General features: G+C 45.7%; 1 protein-coding gene across 1 annotated transcript in view; it reads left to right on the top strand.

Moving 5' to 3' along the window:
* Positions 1-346: 346 nt before the first annotated feature.
* LOC310683546 (IgGFc-binding protein-like) overlaps positions 347-15,836 on the top strand; it is a gene marked incomplete at its 5' end in the record, with an annotated part of 38,429 nt that continues 22,939 nt past the window's right edge. The window contains 9 exons of the mRNA XM_083453478.1: positions 347-359; positions 778-880; positions 1,831-2,326; positions 5,014-5,572; positions 7,008-7,606; positions 9,605-10,169; positions 11,552-11,751; positions 13,342-13,734; positions 15,286-15,572. Coding sequence (XP_083309604.1) covers positions 347-359; positions 778-880; positions 1,831-2,326; positions 5,014-5,572; positions 7,008-7,606; positions 9,605-10,169; positions 11,552-11,751; positions 13,342-13,734; positions 15,286-15,572 — 3,215 coding nt within the window. The remainder of the gene's footprint in view (positions 360-777; positions 881-1,830; positions 2,327-5,013; positions 5,573-7,007; positions 7,607-9,604; positions 10,170-11,551; positions 11,752-13,341; positions 13,735-15,285; positions 15,573-15,836) is intronic.

Below are 15,836 nucleotides of genomic sequence, written 5' to 3'. Positions count from 1 at the left end.
CTGCACGTATGATCTTTGCAAATCTGGGGGCAATCGGACGGTACTGTGTGAATTTCTCCATATTTATGCTGGACGTTGTCAAGCAGCAAATGCCACAGTTGGGCAGTGGAGATCGGATTCATTTTGTCGTGAGTCAACAATAATAATGGTGGCGACAATCACCTATGAGCCCCTGTTTTCCAGCCCGGGCTTGTTGTGAGGACGGCCTGGTGGGGTAGGGAGCCTGAGGCCTAGCAGCTAAAGGCAGCCTCTCTAGGGGCTGGAGGGACTTTGGGTTCAACAACATCTGGGAGGCCATAGGTTTCCCATTGCTATCTTATGAGAAAGGGCCGGAAGAAGGCAGCCCATGGTTTCCTCAGGTGAACAGGTGTGTGTGTGTGTGTGTGTGTGTCTAGTCCAGGGTTTCCTAAATTTGAGTCTCCTGGCTCTTTTTGGACTACAATTCTCATCATCTCTGACCACTGGTCCTGCTAGCTAGGGAAGATGGGATTTGGAGTTCAAAAGCAGCTGGTGACCAAAGTTTGGGAAACCCTGGTATCAACTCAGGTACTATTTGCATGATTCAGGAACCTAATTTTCTTTTCAAGCCCAGCCATGCTATTCAGTAGGGTGAAGTGACCTTCTTTAGCTTGCAGAGAGTTGGTAAAGGCATAAATTGGTGTTTGAATGGTGCAGCACAACTTTATGAAAAGTTGGGCGTAGCAGAGTATGTATGTTTGCACTCCTCTCCAGGCACTGATTTCCTCTACCCCTCTTCATATATTCTTTCTCCATCAGGAATAACTTGTCCAGAGAACAGTCATTACGAGCCTTGCTCTACTGCCTGCCCAGCCAGCTGCTTGGATTCCACAGCCCCACTTTATTGCAACGAGCCTTGCAGGTAAGGACAGGAAAATACATCAGTTTTGGTTTCTCTTAGTTTTTCAGTTTTCCAATCACATACTCTACATTCTTAGTTTGCATTTTTTTTAAGTCCTCAAGAGAATCCATCAGCATTTTATTGCAAATTTCTTCCAATCGACACATATTTGTGTGCAATTTCCCCCAATAGACAGAATTTTGCAAAGCAGTTCCCCTAATAAAATGCATTTTTGTATCTTATTTTCACAAATATATGCATTTTTATACACACTTTACCTAAGCATATGCCCAAAAATGGAAAAAAGAAGAAGAAGTCCCAGCAAAAGAAGAATGGATACAAAAACTTACTGAATATGCAGAAATGGCAAAACTTACCGGACATATAAGAAATCAAGATAACAAACTTTCTATAAACAAATGGAAATGGCTTATTGAATATTTACAGGCAAACTGCCAGGATGATTGTAATAACCTGCAGTTTTATAAGAGTATACACTTAAAGTAGATGAATAAGTGAGCAAATTAAGTTAATTTGGATATGCAGAAAATATTAAAACTAAATTTAAGGAATCACAGAAAGAGGGGGAAAGAAGTCACGTTTTGCAATATTAAAATGATTGTAAAATTATTGAAATGTATAAAATTGGAAATCATAAAGAAGCATATGCATTTCTGTACACATTATTGGCTGGAAAACTGCAGTGCAAAATTCACAGGAATTTCGGTTTGGATAGTTCGAATTAGGTGGACTTGCCTCTAGATAATGGGTGCCAACTCCTTGGGGCCCTGGGTGCCTGAGGACCCACAAAATTCCCCATGAAGGGGCTGGGCACCCACAAATTTTGGTGCCAGGCCATGCATGCTACATGGCACTCACGGCCCTGGGCTCCCAGGGTTGTGGTGCCAACCTGACACTCCTGCCTCTAAATGTGAACTGAATTGCCTTTCTTCCCTGTCCCCTACTTGCAGGGAGGGCTGCTTTTGCAACAGAGGCTACATTCTTAGCGGAGGAGCTTGTGTGCCCCTGGACCATTGCGGCTGCACTCTGAACGGCCGGTATTACCAGCTGGGAGATGACGTGATCCTGACAGATACCTGCAGCCAGAAATGCTCCTGTAGGCGCCCTTCCCACCCCATGGAGTGCCAGAAGCATGCCTGTGGAGCTCTGGAAACGTGCAAAGTTGTGAGCGGCGTGCTGGGCTGTTACCCAGCGACCTTTGGCAACTCCTGGGTGTTTGGGGACCCCCATTACGTCACTTTTGATGGGGTCGCATTTGACTACGAGGGAACGTGCAAATACACGCTGAGCAAGTACTGTGCCCCCCAGGGAGCCCTCCCTTACTTTGCCATAAAAGTGGAGAATGAACACCGGGGCTCCTTGGCCGCAACATGGACACGTCTGGTGGAGATAGACGTCTATGGGGAGCACATTGCCATAGCGGCTGGTCAGTATGGCAAAGTGCAGGTAAGGACCTTGTTCATATTCTTTCTATGCCTGGTTCCACCTGGCGTTATTTTCTGTTGCATGGCAGAGAAGGATCTCAATGGTTGGGTGCACAATCACTTGAGCAGGCTTGGCAGAGGAGGAGGAACACGGGCTGAATGCAGATGCAGACCTGGATCCCTGTCATCACACTCAATGGCATGCATGTTCTTAACTGTGTGTTTTATTTATCTGATGGGATTTGTATACTAGTTAATCGTAGGGTTGCAATTCATCCGGAACTTCCCAGGTACATCCTGAATACTGCATTTGACAGCAGTGTCCAGGTGGTAAAATGTCAGGGAAATTCCGGACATATGACAAGCCATGTCGGTAGTGTCGTTTTCACTGATTTTCCTTAAAAGTAGCTCAAAAGCGTCATTTTTTGTTATTTTGCCAAAAAAAGAAAAAGAAAAAAATCAACAACTTTGGCACAAAACAAAAAACTCAACAATTTTTCTCTCTGGATTTTCACTGTCCGTATTCTTATAAGCAGTTTACAGAAAACAAAATGCACATTAAGATTATAAGTAAAAGTCATTTAACCTACTTTTTTTTTTTTTACAACATATAAATAAAACCAGCCATTTAAAAAAGGATAAGTTGGTTTCAGCATTACACCTCCAGCATCTTTCTGAATTAGCCACTGCCTTTCTATACAAATATTGTGCAGTCCAAGGGCTGGTGTCCGTCCTGGGTCTCCTGCAAGTGTGGTTCCCGAATCAGCAGGCGATGCACACATAGAACTTTCCTCCTGCATGTGAATTACCCTTTGCTACAAATGGTTGTCACCTATACTTTTGAATTCATATTGCAACTTAAGCCAGTGGCGCTTATTTGGCAGGTACAATATCTTACTTACTAGTCTTACTTTGGATCTAGCCAGTGCTTTTCTTCTGGGGGGATGCAGGGGTTTGCATACCCCTAAACATTGTGTGAATCTAAGTTTGGCCTCATTGAGGGGCAGTATTTCAATATGAGTAGGAAAATGAGAGTACCCATAAATATTTTTTTTTGGGGGGGGGGAAGCACCTGAAACTAGCTTTTTATTGTATCTTTGCTAGGATGTAGTAAACCAGCAAATTCTGATGATGCCAAGGTTTGGCAGTGAGAAATGGTGCGATAGTAAAACCTTCAGAAGGTATTACATCCACATCTGAAATGTTTACTTGCTTATTAATCAGAAAAATATATATATGTATATACAACCATACCTTGGTTTTCGAACAGCTTAGTTCTTGAACGTTTTGGCTCCTGAACGCTGCAAACCTAGAAGTGAGTGTTTGCGAACTATTTTTAGAAGCTGAGCGTCCAATGGTGCTTCCGCAGCTTCCGATTGGCTGTAGGAGCTTCCTGAAGCCAATCAGAAGCCACACATTGGTTTTTGAATGTTTTGGAAGTCTAACAGACTTCCAGAATGGATTCTGTTCAACTTCCAAGGTACGACTGTAATGTGGAGCTCATTGTTCAAGAGTTCTCTAGTGGGATGCACCTTGGGCTTCCAGTGTGAGGGCTTCCTCTATGGCTTATTCAGTCCGTAATAACTTACTGGCTTGCTTAATATGTAAAGTGAGTGTGCTGCACCCTTTTGTTAAGTGATGGAAGGAATGTAACTCTGGGTTAAATTGGTTGCGGTGGTTGCTGTTCAGTAATCCCCCGAGAGCACTCTGTGGTCCAACCACTAATATGCGGCATAATCTATCTGACAGAAATGTGGGTAGAGAAAACCACATCAGTAATTTTTTTTATTATTGAAATCAATAAAGTGGTTTGCTCATTAAAGTAGGCTTGGCTACATCCAATGACAATTTGGCTTGAGAAATGTATGCTGCACCAGCTTTAAAAGTGCCTTGATAGACAAATCACACGCACCTCTACTATACTTGTTTGGGAAATGGGAGGAAAAGGACTGGGCTGCAACAGAGCCATTCCCCTCTAGGAACATTGGAAGCTGCTTTTAATGCGTCAGACTGCTATTCCACCTGCCTGATTGTGCATGCTGATTGGCAGTGGCTCTCCAGGGTTTCAGGTAGGGAGTCCCTAACTGCCCTAGGTGAAGATGGTGGGGATGGAACCTGAGGTCCTCTGCATCTTCTAACACTGAGCTACTGCCATTACCAAAAAAGTAATGGATGGTGGAAGGCTTCCAAAAAGATTGACGATCGTCAGAGTTGGGAAGGATGGTCTGTTGTGACAAGCGGACGCTTTCCGGGATGTCAACCCTACTCAGAGATGCAAGGGATTGAACTGGAACCTTCTGCATGTGAAGTATGTATAGATGGAGCAGCTATGGCCTTTATCCATCTAGGCTGAGTTGTGTTTTCCCTGTGCACTGAAGTATCGTTACAACATTTTGTTCTGTCTCTCCTCTACGTAGCTCTATACTTCTCCCATTTTAAAAACACCATTAAGTTGTCTGAAACCACATGCCCCACCCAGAACTTGTGATGGGTGAACTTGTGGCTGGACCGTGTTGCTGAACTCCAACTCCCATCAGCCTCAGTCAGCATGGCCAGGGATGATGGGAGCTGGAGTCCATCAACATCTGGAGGTCACCAAGTTGGGAAAGGCTGTTATGAAGGCTGCTTAAGGATTTGGGCCTGTCATTCACTGTGAATGCAGCCGTAATGGTCTGAGAAAGACATCTCCCTGCCTTTCTTTCCATTTAGCTGAACGGCATCCTCCTCCAGCTGCCTTTCGACTTCGGAAATGGGAAGATCTATGGCTATTATAGTGGCTTCTCTGCCATCATCCAGACCGATTTTGGCCTCTTTGTCTCTTACGACTGGTCCTACTATGTGTCATTTTCTGTCCCCAAGTCCTATTCTGGACTGCTCTGTGGACTCAGTGGAGACTTCAATGGGAATCAGAGCGACGACTTCAAAAGCCCCAATGGCACTGTGCTCTCGGATGCTGTCGCTTTTAGCAATAGCTGGAAGGAGGCCAGCTCACCTTTCCACTGCACAGTTGTTGGGTTTCCGCCACGCTGTGATGAAGACCTGCTAGACCGGTACTCCTCTGTGAGCTCCTGCGGAATCATCCGCGATCCAGATGGGCCATTTAGACTCTGCAGTGACCACGATATGGCTCGGGTCCACTTTGAGAGCTGCGTGAAAGACATGTGTGTCATGAACGGCAGCAATTTGTGTGAGGTCCTGGCCACGTACGCCCAGCAGTGCCAAATTCACGGAGCCACCATTCAGTCCTGGAGGGAGATCACTGGGTGTGGTAAGGGATTGACGACTGGCATGTGAACTGCAATAGCAGCAGTACTGAGTGGCTCTCAGCCTGTGGCCTGTGAACTCTATTCAGGTGGCCCACAAGAAAATGGTTGCAGAACAGTCAAGAATATATGTGTTTGGCCAGGCAATTGATTTATTATTTCTGACAGTTGAGATCCTTTGGATTATTGAACAAGCTAATAAGGCCCCCTTTAAGCCTCCATTTACTTCTTTTTTTAAAAAAGGAAAAGAAATGCCAATTAAAGGCAAGACCACAAGCTATGTTATGATTTCTAAAACGAGAAAGAAAAGCTTATTAAGTGGTCCACTGGGACCCCCAACAATTTTTTCAACTGGTTTACAGAGGGAGAAAAAAGAGTTTGAGAACCACTGCTTTAGTGTATTCAGAAAATTTTGATCACATTTTCTCACTCATCCTTACAACAGTCCTATAAGGGGGTGGGTTGGGGGGTGAGGTTGGGACTGAGAAATTAAGACTTTTAGAAACAGCATCAGTGCCTGCTAAAGCCACAGCACCAAAACAAAGTTCACCACTGAGGTCTGCTCTGCAATCCTTTTTTTAAAAAAAAAATTAAAAAGTGCCCATTGCAATCAACTCTTCTACAGTTTTGACATATTTACTGATAGCAGAAAAGTTTCTTTAATTACTTTAGTGGTTTATAATAGTTTCAAAGGTAATTAAAGATAGGAGGTACAGCTGGCCTTTTCCCTGGAGATTAATCTCCAGTATCATAAGCAGTAGGGACACGGGTGGCGCTGTGGTGTAAACCACTGAGCCTCTGGGGCTTGCTGATCAGAAGGTCAGTGGTTCGAATCCGCGCGATGGGGTGAGCTCCTGTTGTTGGGTCCCAGCTCCTGCCAACCTAGCAGTTCAAAAGCAAGTAGATAAATAGGTACTGCTCCGGCAAGAAGGTAAATGGCATCTCCGTACGCTGCTCTGGTTTCGGTGTTCCATTGCACCAGAAGTGGCTTAGCCATGCTAGCCACAAGACCTGGAAAGCTGTCTGCGGACAAACGCCAGCTCCCTTGGCCTGTAAAACAAGATGAGCGCCGCAACCTCAGAGTCGTTTGCGACTGGACTTAACTGCTAGGGGTCCTTTGCCTTTACCTTTTTATCATAAGCAGTGCTTGGGCAAATGCTGTAATTTCTCCTCACTCCTGGTTCATGCATCTTTCTGATAGGATTTCTCTATTTCCTTGATAGCAAGCATCTAGAAGTAAATGCTTGTTATCTCTGTCCGTGGAGATAAGAACAACAGATAACTCTGTCACAATTATTCACCACTTAATTACAACTTTCGAGGAGCTCTGAAAGCTGCAACCGACCTGCTTAGCTCCTTCCCGGAAGTCGGTCTCCTCTACAGTGTTGAAGGAGCTGCACTTTTGCATTCTCAATATCTTTTCGTTTGTGCTTGTTTCAGAGTTGCGCTGCCCTGCCAACAGCCACTATGAACTCTGTGGACCTTCCTGCCCTGCTTCTTGCGCCCACCCAGCTGTGCCCTCTCGTTGCCGGACTGGGTGTGTCGAAGGGTGTCCGTGCAACCCTGGCTTCATGCTGAGTGGCACCGAGTGTGTGCCTCACCAGCAGTGCGGCTGCACTCACGGCGGAAGATACTACCTGACTGATGAAACCTTCTGGCAAGAAGAAAACTGCAGTAGCTTTTGCCGCTGCGATAGCATCACCCATGCCGTCACGTGCACCCTCTCATCCTGTGGTCCTGGAGAGTTCTGTGGCATTCGCAAAGGCGTTTATGGGTGCCATAAGCTGTTGGGTGGCACTTGTTGGGCTTCGGGGCATCTCCACTACACTACATTTGATGGCCGGCATTATGACTTCTGGGACACCTGCAAGTACATATTTGCAGAGCTGTGTGCGGCTAACACATCTTTACCCTTCTTCAGGGTTGAGGTTAAGAACGAGAAGCTGCACAACAGATCTTTGTCTGTGACCTCAGAGGTGTTTGTGCAAGTGGGCACCCATCAAATACACCTGCAGAATAGACGCCGGGGAACCGTCAAGGTAAAGAGCATGGGGGAAAGCTCTTAAGTTGGGGCGAGCAGCCTTTTTGCTCCTACAGCATTGGCAGGGGAGGGGCTGCACTAAGGAGCTGTGTACAGGCTTTCCCTGCCTTGTAGGGGTCAGGGGGGGAGAAGACCCTCCCCTAGTGGCAGAGCTTCATGCTCTGGCACCAGGGGGGGGGGCAGAGAGCAGGCAGGGCTAGTGCGCATTCTGGACGCATGGCGCGCTGCCCGCAGGGGTGTGGTGCACGTCCTGGGGGCATGGCATGATGTCTGTGGGGGTGTGGTGCCCAGCATGGACAGGGGGGCAGCCGTGATGGTACCCCACCAGGATCACGCTGCCAGGGGCGGTGCACTCCACCCCCACTCCTTGTCCTCCGCCAGTGCCTGCCCCCACCTTGGCAGGGTGAGAGAATCCCCTTTGAAAGCAGGGAAGGGCTGCATTGGTGACAGCCAGCTTTTTTCAGTTACAAAGACTCTCCGTGCTGTGGTGGAGAAGAATACAATGGGGGTGCAGTCAGCCCCACTGTGAAGCAGTCTTAGTGGCATATTTGCAGCATTACCTGCAGTGGCTGAAGTTCCATGGCTCATACTGTGGCAGAGCAGCCCCCAAAATGGGTAAAGATGGTGGTAGCAGAGGGACCACCCAGGAGGCCATGTTAAGAGGGCCACATGTGGCTCACTGATTGCCCACACGTACACCATACTGTGGAGGTAAGGTTCATCCTGCTCTTGTGAAGAATCTGGTCAGGGCTATGATTGGTAGCGAGATGAGATGCAGATACAAAATTCAGATAAATGGGGCATGGGAAGGGATTTGAAAGATGAAGAAGGAGCAGGGCAGCAACAGAAGAGAAGTGACATAGCCACGGGCATATGAATTTATTTTGTTTTATTTTGACAAAGTAATAATCACAAATAAATAAGAATAAAAATGTGCACCCCACCACCGAGACCATTCCATTGTAACTATCCAACGTCCCAAAATTTCAACACCTCTTGCGATGGTTTGACCCCTTTCTGTTTTTACAGTACAAATTCTACAGACACCCTTCATATCTCCTCAAAATTATTTATCCTGCATATTCCCCATCTTACCTTTGTGGCACATGTTAATTTATCATTAATAGCTATATCCCACACCATTCTTCCATTTTATATTCTGCTTGCCCCTTCCACTTCCTAGCTAATAATTCGTGCAGCTGTCAATAAATTTGTGATCAAGTCCGTCATAGCCTGTGACCCTTCTGTTCCATCATAAATTGATAATAATGCTACCTCTGGACTTTCAGTCAGCTTTAACCTAGTGATTTCTGTTATCATGTGAAAATTTAAGGCAGGCTTCCCTAACCTGGTGTCCTCTAGATGTCTTGGGCTGCAAATTCTATCATTTCTAGCCATCAGCCATCCTGGCTGGGGCTGATGAGAGCTGTACTCAAAAAAAGCTGGAGGGCTCCAGTTTGGGGAAGAATGTACTGAGGGGGCAATCGGGTTGGCTCATAGTTAGGCAAGGATTATTTCGCAACAGGAGCTAAGATGCCGAGTCAGAGCAAAGCAGGTATGAGACTCATGCAGAAGTCAAGGAGAGACCTCAATGAAACAGGAAACTAATCAATGAGAGTGCAAGAGACCCTGGAACCAAGCCTAGTTAAGGCAAAGTCACATCAATGAGTCTCTTGATGTCCAGGTAAGCTGCCGATCTCACCAAGGCCAGATTAGTAAAGATTCCAGGACAATTGTCGTTTTGGAGTTGTCCTTAGATTGGCCACTTAAGCCCCACATGACTAAAAGTGGGGGCACCAATTTGCATCAGATTTGCACATTGAAAATTCTACACACAACTCCTGAACTTTGTTCTGAAGTAAGGAGAACAGGAATGGTTTCTTAAGGGCCAAAGTAACTTCGCCACCCAGAAGCCTTGTTGCAGAAGAGAAGAGTGCCAGTTCCTTGATGACCCTTCAGATTAACCAGTCTCTGACTTTTTGCTTGTTTCAATCAGATTGATGGGATAACTGCAAACCTTCCAGCCGATGTTAATCAAGGAGAAGCTGTCATTTATCGGCATGGAGTGTACACAACATTGAGAGCGAAGTTTGGCCTGGCAGTGAGCTTTGACCTGGCCCACAGCCTTTTTGTCACCATCCCCGCCGAATACATGGGCCTCACCTGCGGGCTTTGTGGGAACTTCAATGGAGCTGCCGCTGATGACTTTATGATGCAAGACGGCTCCTTGGGGAAGAATGTCTCCTACTTCGCTGCGGGTTGGAAATCTGAGACTGTGCCGGGCTGTGACGGTGGCTCTGCTGACCCCTACCCTCAGTGCCTGGAGCAGGAACAGATCCTCCAGGCAAAATGTGGATGTTGGATCATCCAGAACCCCACTGGGCCCTTTGCTCCTTGTCGGTCTGAAATTAGCCCTGAGCCCTATCTGTCTGATTGTATATTTGACCTCTGTGCCTCCCCAGGGGACAGAAGGGTCCTGTGCCAGTCCATTCAGAAGTATGCCGCAGCCTGCCAGAGAGAAAACCTGAGCATCTCAGCTTGGAGGAACGATACTTTCTGCAGTACGTATACTGGAGCTGTGTTACACTTGAAGCAGAGAAATCTGTCCGTGTTGGTTTCTCATCGTTTCTCATTTTTCCCAGTTTTAAGTTCAGTTCTCCACATTTTTGCAATGGTTTGTGATTTAAAAAATGCTCATGAAAACCTGTAAAAATGTAATATACACATTTTTTGTACTGTATTTTACCTGATATACCTTTTTTTTTTTTGCAAAGCAGCTCATATAGTGCACTTTATATGTTATTTTCACTACTATGTGCATCTTAACACACACTTCCCATTAAAAGAAGGCCTTTTTTGTACACAGACGGGAGCTGCAGAAAAGTGCAAAATTTGAAAGATAGCAGAACATGCAAATTAGGTAGATTCTCACTGAAATTCAAGCTGAATTCCTTCCCCTTCCCTACTTACACGCACAACAATTACACCATATGGACATAAGAAGAAAATGGTTATAATTAACATTAAACTTTCGTATTTAAGGGAAAAGATGCCCACAAGGAGAGAGAGAGAGAGAGAGAAAATTGCTTTCTGTTTCACCCGCCTCACAATTTATTTTATTTATTCTCCTCCTTTTCTTGTGGTGAAAAAAAAATGTAATAATAATAGCTCCCCCCCAAAAGGCTGCTGTAATTTTAAAAAGGCATTTGCTTCTCAGTGGGGTGGAGATCGCAGAATTTTATAAACTCGGTATGGTATTGAAGTAAACTTTACTCAGAGGAGATCCGTTGAAATTAATGAACACGACTAAGTTAGGTACATTGATTTCAATGGCTCTGACTAAAACTTAATTGAGTACCACCTTGGGGCTGAGCAAAAATGGTCTCCCAAATTTCTCCATGGTTTTTGTGGGTGACAAAATGTGTGTGTAATGGGGACTGATATCCTTGGAGAGGGAGTTGAAATTCTCCAACACCTTATCTCTGAAAACTGTCTTTTGTTAAAATTTGGTTTATTTAATGTTGAACGAAACTCTGGGCTGCTCCAGACTGGTGGTGGTTGTTGCTGTTGTGTTGAAAAACGTTACTGATGCACAAATAGTGCATTAGCAGTGGGCTTATCCACACACCATTCTGCTAAAGCTCATACCAATAACAAACTTAGTTGGTCTCTAAGGTGCTACTGGAAGGAATTTTTTTATTTTGTTTTGACTATGGCAGACCAACACGGCTACCTACCTGTAACCATTCTGCTATGTTAGTTGATCCACAACTGCAACCCACATTAACGTCAGGAGTGCAGAAACCATTTTGCCAAGCACTCTGTAGGGGAGGACTGAAATCCTCTGTAACGGTTCAGGAGAAGGTCGAAAAAGAAAAGATAAATCTGAAACTTGCCAGAAAATTATTTTCAGGAAAAGCGCTTTCTTCTTCCCCACCCCTAGATCTCCAGTGCCCACAACACAGTCACTACGAGCTCTGTGGCAATCCTTCGCATCAGTTGTGCTTCGGGACCTGGCTCCAGAACGTCTCTGCCTCTGCTTGCTCTGAAGGGTGCTTCTGTGACGACGGTTACTATTGGAATGGCAATGAGTGCGTCTTGCCTGAGCAGTGTGGCTGCAAGCATGATGGGCGCCACTACAAAGTGAGCTGGTTGTCCAGTCCAGTCAAAGCCAATGTTTAATAATAATAATAATAATAATAATAATAATGGTTATAAGAAAAACTGCTCCCTTTCCCTTTTGGGGTACAGTGGTACCTCGGGTTAAGAACTTAATTTGTTCTGGAGGTCCGTTCTTAACCTGAAGCCGTTCTTAACCTGAGGTACCACTTTAGCTAATGGGGCCTCCCGCTGCCGTTGCATGATTTCTGTTCTTATCCTGAAGCAAAGTTCTTAACCCGAGGTACTATTTCTGGGTTAGCGGAGTCTGTAACCTGAAGTGTCTGTAACCTGAAGCATCTGTAACCCAAGGTACCACTGTATTCCAGAGCCTGTATAGTGTCCTTAAGTGGGTTCCCTCTCGGTAGGAGAAAATAACAGAGGCCAACCAGAGTATATTGAGAAGCAAAGTGGCTAGCAAGCCTGATCTTTATTCAAGGAACTGTTTCAACAGGGTCCCCACTCACCACACACAGGAGGGAGGATAACCCTGAGCAATGGTACACAAACTCTTATATAGACTTTTGAAATTGCCCACCCTGTAGCCCAAGACCACCTCCCCAAAACATCATCCATACCTCACAGAAGGAGGCGGTCTACAGCAGAAATCCTGTCTGCCAGGATACCTGATAATGGTCACTGGTTGCATTACCTGGACAGCCTGGCCATTCTTTTGTGATGGTTAATACTTTAGTTCCTGAATTCAGGTCACAGGCTCACCCTATTCATACACGAATTCACCCTTAAGACAGGATTTGCAAGCGAAAAGACAATGGGACAGCTTTCCCCATTTGCCTCCCTTACTGCAGAGGAATATTTGAAGTCATTGGGAGAGTCTGAATGGCTCCAGGATTGCTCTCCCATACTATTTCAGGCACATGGTTCATATATTTAGATGTGTGCATTTATGAACATATATTCTATATTTGAGACCTTAAAATTCTTATAATATGTTTGTTTGTCTGTTGTACTTCACCCATCCGACTGGTTTGCCCCAGCCATTCTGGGCAGCCACTTCCAACAAAATATAAAGGAACACAGCAAAACATAAAACGATAAAAGCTTCCCGAATAATGCATAATTGGGAGGGGTTATAGATCAGGAGTGGAGCCCTTGCTTTCTGTATGGAAGGGACCAGGCAGCAGGTTGTGAGCAACACCTGGGCCTGAGATCGTAGAGGGCTGCTAAAGAAGTCTCTTCTGCTTTAAGACCGCTTCCTAATATTACCCAAGTTATTACCCTGCCGCCATTGCCTAAGGCAGAAAAATGTCTTGGGCCAGCTGTGGGTATATTGAAGGAGTTATTCAATGGTACCTTGGGTTAAGAACTTAATTCGTTCTGGAGATCCATTCTTAACCTGAAACTGTTCTTAACCTGAGGTACCACTTTAGCTAAGGGGCCTCGCGCTGCCACCATGCGATTTCTGTTCTCATCTTGAAGCAAAGTTCTTAACCTGAGGTACTCTTTCTGGGTTAGTGGAGTCTGTAGCCTGAAGCGTCTGTAGCCTGAAGTTTCTGTAACCCAAGGTACCACTGTACTATATGATGGCCATTTCCCTTTGTCTTTCTCATGCAGGTTAGAGGCCATATCTGGCTGCCCGGCTGTGCAAAAAAATGCATCTGTGACCCCCAGGGCAATTTCCGTTGTTTCGCAGCTAAATGCAACCGGGGCCAGCAATGCGCCCTGAGGGACGGACAGTGGGGCTGCCGGAGTTTCCTGACCACCTGCGTTGTGACGGGAGACCCTCACTACTTCACCTTTGACGGTGCGGTGGTTCACTTCCAGGGCAGCTGTGACTACGAGGTCTCCTACACTTGCAACTCTTCCCGGGATTTCTCCTTCCGGGTTATGGCTGCCAACAGGCATTTCTGGAAACCCAGCGTATCCTTTGTTTACCGAGTAGAAATCTGGCTCCTCACCAGCCACTCGAGTTTCCACATCGTCCTAGAGCGAGGCAAAGCTGCCCATGTGAGTTGAGGCGGGATGCTCACTGTTATCAGGCCTGCAAGCTTGCGCTGATTTAGTCGGCAGGGCCATGGACCTGATGTTGGATTTGGAACTGGAGGGTGTGTGGCCAGTGGCGGCTGGGGCCCATTGCGACTGGTAGGGTTGCCGGACAATGGTAGGCAGAGTTAGAACGAAAGATAGGGGGAACCAACTGTGGCGATCACACAGGGTCCCCGGACGTTTCACCGTCTATTGATCCCTGTGCCACCACTTTTTTTCTCGCTGCCACCACCCAGGCCCTACCTGGTACAATACTGAGTCCAGTCAGGTTTAAATTGGAACATAAACCTCTGTTTATTTATTGCAGTTTAACAAGCGTGTGGTTTCATAAATGGTATTGGTCAATTACAATCATAGGGTGCCTATCCAGACCTATAATTTCTGCTACCTGCTCTCACTCACTAAACCACCTCTCAGATATTTACTTGTCTTCCTAGCTCCTAACTGTTCCTGACTCAGCTTATTTCGCTACACTAACTCAACCTCCCCACAGACTCTATCCCAATTCACTCCCACTCCAACCAACCACCCAACTCCCAACAAACTCTCCCCTCTGACTCCACCCCCGGGTTCCGATTGGGTAACCTGTTTAACTATTTCACCTCCAGCACTCTCATATGTTAACGTCACAACAACTAATGCTAGTTTGGCCCCAGCCCTCCTTCCTGCTGTGCTGCCGGACCAAAACTGAGACCAAAGCAGAGGTGGTTGGCTGGCATTGTCTTCTTGTAACTAAGGTAGGCAGGTGGGGGGTGGCTGAGGGCAGACCCAGGTTGGTGTGGCAGTGCCTACTGAGCTACCCTCTGTTGAACATGGCTGGTTACCAGGCAAGAAAACAATGAAAAGGGCGGTAATACAATGACTACTGCAATCGACACAAGATAATATTGACACAAGGCAACTATCTGTAAACAAGCAATAAGCATCCATAAAAATGGCAGAAGTAGGTACTTTCCCAAATAGGTTTTATCTTAAACAATAGCAAACACAGTAAATAAAGAGTTCTCTTATGATATATCAGTGGTTCAGTGCTCATTTCTTCTCTTTCCAAAAAAGATTTTGGAAATTCTATTAAACAGGAGGTTTATCAAACTGAAAGACATTGTCCTCTTTCTATGCTCCTCCCGATGGAAACACACAGATGCAAACAGATATATCCTTGCTTTAAGTTGTTTACATACTGTCTTTTCTTGTATATTTTTTACTACAAAGCTTGATGACTAAGCTCTTTAGCGATGAAATGTTGGATTACCAGACCGACGTCTGAGCACTGAACCACTGGTATATCACAAGTGGACTATTTATTACTGCATTTGCAATGGTTCTAGATAAAATCTATTTTGGAAAGAGAAGAAATGAGCACTGAACCGCTGATATATCACAAGTTAGCTCTTTATTTACTGCCCTGGTTCAAGACCCCCACCGCCTTACTGTTAGCAACACAGCTAACAGGAAAAACAAAGCTAGTACTACAGAAACTGCTTTTCTTCCCCTGCCCCTTTTAATATACAGGTTAATGGCAGAAGGACCCAGTTGCCAGCCCATGTTGGATCCATTGCTTTGATCTTCAGACTGAGGCACATGGTGGTCGTAAGAACGAAAACCAACTTGGAGATCCAGTTCAATGGGGCCAGCAGTTTGTTCATCCGTGTGGGCCCAGAGTATCAACATCAGCTGTGTGGAATATGTGGAAATTTCAACGGTGATACCACTGATGATAAAGTCCTGCTCAGTGGAGAGAAAGATCTGAGCGATGCAGAGTTTGGGAATGCCTGGATATCAAGCACCAGCCCCAAGTGGTAGGAGTATTCTCTTTCCCCCAGAGCCAAAATGGAACCTGCTCTGTTCCCCTGTGACCTATATTCCATGCAAACAGGGCTGGTCCTGCCATAAGGCAGAGTTGAATTAGCCAGCTTAGACAGCAGATGCCGTGGTGTGTCACACAACCTGCCCTACACCTTGTAAAATAGCCTGCTGGCCTCAGATGCTGTGTGTTTAAGTAAGATTCAACCACTAGTCCACTGAGATTCTGTACACGGAATTGTGGGGGAGCCATTTTTTAA

The sequence above is a fragment of the Podarcis tiliguerta genome (assembly GCF_965153285.1).
Source record: "Podarcis tiliguerta genome assembly, chromosome: 8".
In the NCBI taxonomy this organism is placed as follows: domain Eukaryota; kingdom Metazoa; phylum Chordata; class Lepidosauria; order Squamata; family Lacertidae; genus Podarcis; species Podarcis tiliguerta.
The sequence above is the reverse complement of the archived record's forward strand: the minus strand, read 5'-3'. Positions and strand labels throughout refer to the sequence as shown.